This window comes from Centrocercus urophasianus, unplaced genomic scaffold, assembly GCF_019232065.1.
Source record: "Centrocercus urophasianus isolate 14NV4802_14NV808 unplaced genomic scaffold, USGS_Curo_1.0 seq_531, whole genome shotgun sequence".
NCBI classification, from domain to species: domain Eukaryota; kingdom Metazoa; phylum Chordata; class Aves; order Galliformes; family Phasianidae; genus Centrocercus; species Centrocercus urophasianus.
Window position 1 is genome coordinate 1 of NW_024885124.1, and position 10,169 is coordinate 10,169.

Consider the following 10,169-nt stretch of genomic DNA (forward strand, 5'->3'; position numbering starts at 1 on the left):
GGGGGGGGGTGGCTCTGAGCATCTCCGTAGTCGGACCGTCGCTGCCCTCACACTGTGGCTGGAACGGCGCCTGCAGCTGTGAGAAGTGATGGAGAAGAGGGAGCTCTGACCCAAACGCCTCCAGGATCCCGGCACGCGTCGCTCCCCTCTCACGCTCCCATATGTGCTAACGGCCGCGCTGTGGGGCTGTGCTTGTTAACCCGGCGCTGAGCGCAGCCCCCAGCCCAGCTGCCAGCGATGCCCCCTCAGGAGGGGCTCTGGGTTTGCAGCCCAGAGGGAAACATTAGCTGCGAGAGGAGGATTCGTGGTGCCCAGAGCCTGGCAGCAGGATTCAGCCCCTCTCCCACATCCCCAAATGAACGGGGGGGGAGAAGGGAGCACAGCCGCTGGGTCTGTTCTAGGATGTTCAAAGGAGCACCTGAGCTTATTTGGGGTCATTTCCTCCACTCAGGGCAGGGATAGCAGCTTTCTGAGCCCCCTCCTGCTCTCCCCTATAGCATCTCCCTCCTTGGCGCAGAGCTGAGCGTTGCAGCGCAGGGCAGAGCGTGGGGTTGGTGCTGGGAGGGCGGGGGGCTGCTGGGGGGGCATTTCTGCCACAGCACCGAGCATAGAGAGCAGGATGGCAGGTGGCTGCATGACGTGGGGCTCTTTGCACGGGACAAGAAGCGAGGAGGGAGGGCCTCCGAGGTGCCGCGTGCCCAGATGGAGCCCCAGCTCCGACATCTGATCGCCGCCGAGAGAACAGCGCCCGCGGCGTAAATGGTTTATCCTGTCCCCCTCTGCATCCTCATCCTCTTAGCGCAGCGCCGTGCCGGGCAGCCCCGTGGGCTGTGTGACCAGATGTGGTCGGAGTCCCATCGGGGCAGTTAGGGCCGTATCGCTTACGGAAGGGGATTAAAGCTCAGCGTCCCGCTCCCCAAGGCCTCTGGGATTAGGATGTCACACACGCACACGCACAAGCAGGGCTCACGGGGAGCTGGGACCCTCCTCATCCTCACTCTGCAAAGCTCCCATGGGGACGGTGTGGCACTCAGGGTCTGGCTGTGGGGTGTAGGGTTGACCCATGGGGTGTGGGGCAGACCCATGCCAGCGCCGTCCCTCAGGAGGACAACCTCCCTGGGGGCCTCTTGCCCACGTTTGGAGCTGCTCAGCTTACCCAGGGGAATTATTTGGGGATGCAGACACGGTGCCCTGCACAGAGGTGCTCACCGCATCCCGCAGCCCCTCTGCACGATGCCCGTCACCTTTGAGCATCCCCCAAAGCCACATTTCAGGGCTGCTCTCTCAACCTCGCCTCGCATAACCCTGACTGTAGGAGGGGGCACATCTGCCAGGCGAGTTTCTGTGGGGCACCGTGGGGACGGCCCCGTTCCTCCTGGGTGCAGCCCCCCGCCTCCCCCACACTCCCTCTCAGCCCCACATTCCCGACTGCGCTCAGGTGGGGGATGCAGCCGTGTGTCCCCCCCGAGATTGAGCATCGTCCCCATCAGACGCAGCTCTGGGGGGGCCCCGAGTCCCCAAGCTGGCAACAGATGGCTGGAGGCAGCTTGCTGACACCTGCCCCTCCTCTCCGCCCTGCTCCTGCCCTTCCCTTTCTTCTCCGCTTGTTTTGTTTCATTTCCCAACACTTTCTGGGGGTTCCTCTCCTCTCTGCAGAGTCTGTCCCCAGGGCGGGGAGACGGGGAGGGATGGGGTGGCCCTAGGGAAGGTCTTGGGGTCCCTTCCAGCAGTGCACAGCGTGCCGGACCCCGATGGATCTTCAAGGTCCTTGGTCACGTCCCTATGGATGCTGTGGGTCAAGGCTGGAGCAGGGACTGTGCCCACAGTGACCCTCTGGCTGTGCTCTGCTGCTGGGTGTTATCTGCAGCCTTCCCTGCTGCCAGCTTCCAGACGAAGCTGATTCCCAAGAACGTGCCCTCCTCCTTCCTTCTTGCACCTCCGGAGTCTGCAGCAGCAAGGGAACATCCTCCTGGATGCAGCCGAAGTGAACATCAGCTCCCCAGCATCCCCCAAGCATCTCTCAGCACTTCACCCCATCCCCATCGCAGCAGAATGGGAGCGAGGTGGGTGAGCTGTTCCTGCTGGGCTTTGCCTCCGTTCACCCCAGAAACGGCTGCAGGGAAATCAGCCCTGGGTGCCCTGCAGCTGCAAAGAGGAGAGCTGCAACCTCCGTGGTGCTGGGATCCCGCTGGACGGACAGGAAAGGGCAGTTGGGCATCACGGGGAGGATATCTGAGGTGGGCACGTGGAGGATGGGGTTGGGGAGGAGGAGCTGGGTGCTGTGCCAGGGCAGCCCTGCGACAAGCAGCCGCCACCAGCTGCCTTGACAGCTCCGCCGGAAAGCTTTAGGGTGGGCTCCAGCAAGCAGATACGGGGGGCATCATCACCCCCCTGCGCTCTGCCCTGTGCAATCTGCCCCCTGCAAACCCACCCCAGCAGGAGAGCATCCCCCCGCAGCTCCTGGGCTGCTGCATGCGCATGAATGCATGGCACAGAGCTGGGGAAAGAGAGAGAGAGATCCACCCCCCCCAACCCTGCACCCGGCCGTCCCACCCCCCCGACCCTCCCCAGTGCATCCCTATAAATCACGCTCTGGCATGCCCCCCTCCCCTTCGGCGGGGTTTGGGGGGTCACCTGTGACCCCTGGCAGATGGCGCGGGGACGCCCAGCCCTCCGCCAGGAACTGTTGCAGCCGCCATCTGTCGGGCAGCTCCAATCTCAGCAGTGCTGCCCGCCAGAGCAGCATCCCCACCCTGGGACCCTGTGCTGCTGCAAAAGGGGGGAGGGGGGAATGATGTGAATGGGGGGGGGGGGGATGTAAATAGGGTGGGACACATGCATACACACATAAAGTTGCCCTGCTGCTCGTGGTTGTCCTGCCAGGAGCACCCGAAATCCTAAGGAGAGGAGGAAAGGGTGTACATATGAGGCTGAGCAGGGGGAGGAGAGGTTTCGAGGGGGCTCAGCACAGTTTTTGGGGTCTTTGTCACCCCCAGGGTGTGGGGGCTTTGTGGGGATATGGGGGGATGGAGTTACAATAGGTGTTGTCTCCTTTGGACAAGCTGCACACGGGGATCCTGGGTTTGCGCTCTGTGCTGGGGGGCACTGGGGAGGGCTGGGGGTCTCTGGGGAGAGTTCAGCTGGGCTTCGGTGCAGGCAGCCCCCAGTTCCCCTGCGATGGTCCTTGGGGAGAGGACAGAGCCTCAGGGACACAGCTTGAGGGACACAGAAGCTCAGAGGGCCCCAGTGGGGCAATTCCTTGGGGCAGGACCCACTGGAGCAGGAATTAGCCTGTTAGCACCCACATGGCTGCATGGCTGGGAGAAAGAGGGGGGGGACGGACAATTTTTGGGGTGCTGCTCCAGATGGGTGAGCAGCACGGAGGCCCCCAAAATCACCCTGACCCACAGCAGAGAGGAACTGAACGCGTTTCCTTCCAGCCTCAGTATTTATTCCACTTGAGGTTGCTTCTGTCCACTGCAAATCCCTCGCAGCTCCCCGGCTCTCCTGCTGTCAGCAGGCAGTGCCACACTCCATGGCACCAGGGCTGCCACCTCCATCCCCCCACAGCCTCCATATGGGCTGTCCTGCTCCACACAGGTCCCGTGGCCATCCGTCTCCCAGGGCAGGACCACTCCTGCCCCATATAGGGGGCTGTGCTGTGGGGCAGCCCATGACCCCGGAGCAGAGGGGCTGCAGACGCCCCATTCCTCCTGGCCAGGACGTGGATGGGCTCAGGGTGAGATGACATAGGCAGTGGCGATGTATTTCTTGCCATGGCCGTAGGTGGACTTGGTCCAGGTGTAGGTCTGGATGCTGACGCCGTGGCCACCCAAGCTCAGGTGACATCTGTGGGGACATACAGCTCTGCCCCACACCATCGCCTCCATAGGGTGTCCCCACGCCCCCAACCCCACCCCAAAGCTGAGGGCAGTGGGACCTGGCTCAGCTGCTCCATAGGGTTTCCCAAATCCAGAGTGGGGACAGGAGGGCACCGCCGGCTCCGTGGCCAGAGGACAGACAGACGGACGCAGTACTTACGCCCTCCCAGGTCGGGCAATGAAGCACAACGTGTAGATGCCAAATTCAAACTCAGGGCTGCAGCCGATGAAGGCAGAGCCCACCTCCTTGTAGAAGCCGTCCCAGCTGAACTGCAGCCCCAGTACATCAGGGTAGGTGTCCCACTGGAAGCAGCAGAAAGGGGTTTGGGGATGAGATCCTCCATAGCAGGGCACGGGAGCCAAGCAAAGCCTGGCTGCACCCCAAGCAGGGCACTCCCAGCCCCACATCTGCCCCATTCGCCCACTGCAGTGGGATCTGCCCACCCTGCTTCCGTCCCAAGGTCCCTATACAGGGACGCAGCAGGCTGAGTAGCTCTGCCCCACATCCTGGGGGTCTTGGGATGCGGCTGATGGAGTGGGGTCAGCGCTCCCTGCCCAAATCCTGCATTGCCCCACGGCATGGCTCACCGGCCCATCAAAGTTGTGGCTGAAGTAGTTGACCAGTCCCTGCTTTTCCAGGAGGTAGAAGCGGATCCAGTTGTGAAATCCACTCACTTTCCCTTTCTTAATCTCCCCTAAACACAAAGGAGAATCGAGGTGAGCCGGGCACCCTCACCCCAAATCCCCCAGCTTTGCCCCCCCTTAAACCAGGGATGTGCTCAGATGGGGCCGAATGCCCCAAATCCCAGCTCTGCTCCACTGTGCCTCCCCCAACCCAAATCCCCCATCCAGGACCCCAAGGAGCCGCCCCACGTTCCCCATCCTCCTGGGGTGCGCTCCACCTGAGAAGACGTGCTCGAAGCCGCTGGAGTCCTTCTCTCCATCACCTCGGGAGTAGAGCCCAAACCACATCTCCTTCAGATCCTGCAGGAATTCCTCCTCGGAGCCGTAACGATCTGCATGCAGAGGGAAAGAGCAGCTGGATCAGCACACGGACCCCATCACAGCCGGCCCCGGCCTTGATCCACACTCACTTTTTTTATGGAGGAAAGCGAAAAGTTTCTTCATGAGCTCCGTCTTCATCACCTCCCGGAGGAAGACGTTCTGCTCCTGCAGCTCCTCGGCCGTCACCTCCTCCTCACGACCCGTCGCCCTCTGGTAGTTGTCCAGCAAACGGATGAAGCTGGCGTAGGTGGGTTTGGAGAAGAGCTTCTCGTTGACGTATGCATAGAGCCTGGGAGAGAGCAGGACGTGAGCTGGGGAGGAGAGGGGTAGGGAGGTCCTATAGAGGGGTCCGGGTGGGCTGAATCCATGGGTTGAGGTCAATGGGATGAGGCTCAATAGGGCCAAGTGCTGCACTTGGGTCATAACAACCAGCCAGGAAAGACATGGAGGTGTTGGAGTGCATCCAGAGAGGGGAATGGAGCTGGGAGGTGTCTGGAGCACAGATGTGATGGGGACTGGGGTGGTTCACTCTCAAAGGGAGGATCAGGGGTGACATTATTGCTCTCAACAACGCCTTGAAAGGAGGTTGGGGTGAGGAGGGGATGAGAAATGATGGCCTTCGGTTGCACCAGGGGAGATTCGTGTTGGATATTACGGACAATTTCTTCTCCAAAAGAGTGGTAATGCATTGGCACGGATTGCCCAGGGAGGTGGTGGGGCCACCAACCCAGGAGGGGACAAGGAATGGCAAGGATGTGGCACTTGGGGACGAGGTCAGCGGGCAGGGGGGGACGGGCTGGGGTTGGACCTCGAGATCCTGGAGGTCTTTTCCAACCTGAATGATTCCATGATTCTACGGCTCTATGAGTAGAGATCCCACGTGAAAACCATCCCTGCCCCCAAGCCCAGCTGTTGGGGTCCTGACCACGGCATCCCCTCGGAACCATAGAATCATTAAGGCTGGAAAAGCCCTTTAAGACCACCCAGCCCAACCTCCTGGCCGTGCACTGGTGAAACACACTCACGGCTCGGGGGAGCGATCCTCCTGGAGCCCCGTTTGGTCGGGGTCAACCCGGTGCTGTGGGTTGATGGCGATGTCTTTGGGTTGAGCCTTGTTGCGATCCGCCCCATAGAGCTGCTCGGAGACGTGGAGCAGCTCCTCATCGCTGATGGCATCGTGGCTGCTGGAGAAGTGCTCTGAGGAGAGAGATGGGAGCTGGGGGGCATGGCATGACCCCAGAGCATGGAGGGGTGCTCCCAGCCATCACCAAGCCCTCTCTTTTTGGGTAAAGGCCTTCAGGTGCGATGCTGCTCCCCGCAATCCCTGTGGGGTGACGCTGCTCACCTTCAGCACGTCTGTGCACCGCTTCCTCACCTGCACAGAGCCGAGAGAAGAGCTCAGGGTGAAGGAGCTGCGCCCAGGACCGTGCACCCAACTGCAAAGCAGCGCAGGCGGATGCATTCAGCCCTCTGCACCCCATCGCTGGGTGCTGCCCACCCATCCATGCTCACCCGCCCCGCAGTGCTCCAGGTAATCCCAGCAGCAGCTGTTGCGGCTCCGGCAGTCGGCGTCGCAGTGGCACTCATCCTCGTGGCTGTAGGGTTCCTCGCAGCGACCCCTGCAGGAGTCGGGGTCCGTGTACAGGGCTTTGGGGGAGAGAAACAACAGTGTGGTTCTGTGGGGAGGACCAGCAGCCCTGCTCCATCCAGACCCAAATCCGGGAGCGGATCTTCCTTCTGGGTCCTGGTGGACAGCAAGGAGACAAGGAGACAGCATGGGGACAAAGGGACAGCATGGGGACAAAGGGACAACATGGGGACAGCCACACTGGGGGTGTGCAGGGGGGAGAAGAGGAACTCTGGCCGCTGTGGGGCTGAGCAGCCCCTCAATCTGCAGCATCCCAGTGCCCAAAGCGCTGGCTGTGTGCTCTGACACCATTCCCTCCTCATTTTGGCAGAGCAAAAACGGACCAAGCTCCACGGCTGGAGCTTACTCGGGAACCTTTGGGTTGGATGAGTTGGGTTTGGATCAGGTGAGTCCTCAGGACAACTTCTCTGTGGTCATTCAGCTACAGAGACGTTGCGGCCACTTGGCACCAGGAAGCGCCTTCCTGGCTCCTTCATTCATCCCTGCCCTGATTCACCCACTAATGCCCGCCTCAGCCCATGGCCCAGAGCAGCACCGCATTCCAGACGCCTTTATTTGCAATTCGCAATGAAAACAGGGGACTCCTTCCTGAGCTATTTATACCACCCATGCATCATGCAGCTCCATTACGCGCCTAAAATTAGAGCTGAGCCCCAAGCTGTGCTATGAGCAGTGCCAACGTCGTGTCCCAAAAGGACGAGGGGCCCTCGCAGGGTGCTGTACGGCACCAAGGTGAGAGACAGCATTGGCAAACTCCAACCTTTGTCGTGACCTCTGAGTGTTGCACTGAGTGATTTCTACCTGCAACTTCATCCACTGCTCTGTTGTTGTGCGTTTCGCCCCAGTGCTGCTGTTTCGGAGCTGCCAAACTACGGGGGGTGATGGGAGGGAAGAACATCTCTGCCTCAGCATCTCCTGCTCAGCACTGCTGAGTGCTGCTTGGCTTCCTGGGGTGCTCCTGGAGGAGATTCACCCGTGGTTCTACTTCTTCCCATCCGGTAGTTTGAGGTGAGCGTTGCTCCATCTGCCCCCAGGTCACCCAGCTGAGCAGGTCTGGAGCCCCAGTGGGGATGAGCAGCAGCAATCCTCGTCTTGTTTCCATCCCTCTCACTCCCAAAGCACCAGTGGGGATCAGTCACCCCGAATGACACATCCAGGCTCATTTTCCAGCTGCAGCCCTGGAGGGATTGCACAAGGCAGGAACTGCCCACGCGTGGGTCAGCGCTGAGAAGTTCCCTGAGTGTGTTATGGCAAAGCCCAGCGCTGGGATGCACTGCAGCTCAGCAGGGCTGGGAGCTGCACAGAGCCTTCAGAGAGAGCTCAGCATCGGCCGTTCCCTTCCAAGGCTCGGGTGCAAGAAGTGCTGCAGCATCCCAGGCTTTTCCCTGCAGTGGGATGGCTGCAGGAGGGTGTTTGCTCACCAGGTTTGAACCTAAAAACAGCTATAGGGCAGCCTGCAACTCTTCATGGTTACGTTAGAACTGCTGGAACACTCTTTAGGGAGAAGAACCAAAGGGAGAGCTGGCAGTGTTGAAGGAGGTCAGGAGGAGAGGGATGCTGCAGTGCTCAGCATCTGTGCATCTGTGCAATGCTGTGCCCAAAGGATGCTGTGCCAAAATGCTGGGCCCAGAGGATGCCCTGCCCATGGGATGTTGTGTCCAAATGCTGTGCCCAAAGGATGCTGTGCCCAGGGGATGCTGTGCCCAAAAGATGCTGGGATCTGTGTGGACAGACCCAGGCTCGTCCTCCTGCCCTCATCTCTGGCCCATCACTCCCCTAGACAGGACTCAATCTTCCTGCCCTCCCCCGGCAGAATCCTCTCCCGACGGTTGCCAAATGAGGCAAGTTGAGGACAGATGTGGTCTTGGCAGCCAAATCCTCAGAACGGCCCCCAAACGACGGAGTCTGCATTGAGTTTGTGCCAAAAACAGTGGATACTCTGCCTGCATGGAGCCAAAAAGCCCTTCAGCTCCTCAGCCAGAGCCGTGCTTCCTCACGAGGGTCATTAATCAGGATGAGAACGTGGTGACTCCTCATGGGCAGCCCAACGTGGAAGCAGCTCCTCTTACACCTTGGCCTTGCAAAACTCCTCACTGCTCATCCTGGGTTGAGCCGCCTGCTCCTGGAGCGTCAGACACAGCTCACAGCATCAGAATGGTGATGAAACTCCTTTGCTCGAGAACAGACCACAGGTCCACGCTTCATCCAAGAATGCAGCTCATCACGTGCGGCGCGCCGATGAGCAGAGCCAAAAGCACGATGCTCAGGCGCTGCTCCTTATTGCAGCAGCCATCCCTACCCATGCATCCTTTGAGCCCTGCTCTGCCCCATCTCTCAAACCCTTTTTTTTTGGTGTGCATTGCATTGCATTGCAGCTCCTGGCCATGCAGAGCGGGGCCGAGCCCTCCAACTCACACCAACAGCTGCAAGGATGATCCCCGAGCTCCACAAGCACCTCTTGTGTGACCGATGATGGGGTGACCAAACCCGCTGCCACCAGACCTGTCCCACAGGTGCTGCCCTGTCGACCCGAGATGCTCGCAGCTCTGGAAGCTGCAGGCAGTTCTGGTGATGCACAGGGAGGTGATGACAGCTTTCACACTGCTTTGCTCACTGCCCGAGGTGTGAGCTGGCTCGAGGTGAAGCCAGGTGAGAGCCTGGGGTGCTGGGAGCCCCAGAGCATCCCGGTGTGCTTCCAGTCTGAGCGCTGGAGCTGTGCTGGTGTGGCTGAGCTGTGCTGTCTGGGAGCTTTGGCTGGTGCTTGCCGTGGGCAAAACATCCAGATTCATGTTGTGCCTCGCAGACGCTGGGTTTCACCACCCCCCATCCAGCAGCAGGTTTGTGGGTAAGGAAGTGGAGAAATCGCCCTCGTTGCTCTCCCAGGATGAAGGAGCAGAGGGAAGGTGGGTTTGCAGGAGGAGAGCACAGCAGCGTGCCCAAAACCCAGCCAAGAGAAGGACAACCCCCATTCCATCACCAGCAGAAACCCCAGGGAAACCCTCCAGCATGGAAATATCCCCCACTCTTTGGGAAAGATCCGACTCCATTCCAAGCACCTGGTGCACCCTGAGCTCCCCACTCCCCAAATCCCCCCTTCCTTCAGCCCAGTGCGGCCCCCTCCCCACGCAGAGCTCTGGTACTCACAGCCCAAGGCCATTCCCACCCCGAGGAAGAGGATGAAGGCCTTCATCATCCCGGTGCTTCGCAGCATCTCGGCTCTCTGGCAGTAACGTGGGTGCTGCTGAGCTCTCCCTGCTATATGCGGGTCCCCAGAGCGGAGGGAGGAGCCTGGTGAAACCAAGGACCTCACTGCAGGCTGCACCCCAACTTCACCAGAGCTCATTACGTGCGTGTCCTAATTACAGCCTGCCCAGAGTGGGAGGAGGGCTGGTAATTCCAGCTCCTGGGATTGCTCCACTTCTCTGTCTGCACTTCCCCAGGGTGACGGTTGTGGAGCAAAGGGAAAGCATCTTGGGGGGGTTGGGAGGGGGGTCCTCACCTCCAAGGGGGATCAGGGTGGGTATTGGTGTCACTGGGTGCTGCATCCCCGCATCCCCCTGCCTGTGCTTCCCCAGAGAGCCCCGCCACCAGCCCTGCGTGCAGCCCTGGGAGCTGCATTTTCCTTCTGCCCACCC

The 10,169-nt window shown here is 60.4% G+C and overlaps 1 protein-coding gene across 1 annotated transcript; it reads right to left on the minus strand.

Moving 5' to 3' along the window:
* Positions 1–3,548: 3,548 nt before the first annotated feature.
* Positions 3,549–9,745, minus strand: LOC122169403 (poly(U)-specific endoribonuclease-like). The gene is made up of 9 exons (XM_042835536.1): positions 9,679–9,745; positions 6,399–6,533; positions 6,232–6,261; positions 5,912–6,083; positions 4,976–5,175; positions 4,784–4,897; positions 4,470–4,576; positions 4,042–4,184; positions 3,549–3,849 (listed from the first exon to the last, which is right to left on the minus strand). The coding sequence occupies exons 1-9, from the start codon at positions 9,743–9,745 to the stop codon at positions 3,735–3,737; spliced, it is 1,083 nt and encodes a 360-aa protein (XP_042691470.1). The 3' UTR covers positions 3,549–3,734.
* Between the last annotated feature and the right edge of the window lie 424 nt (positions 9,746–10,169).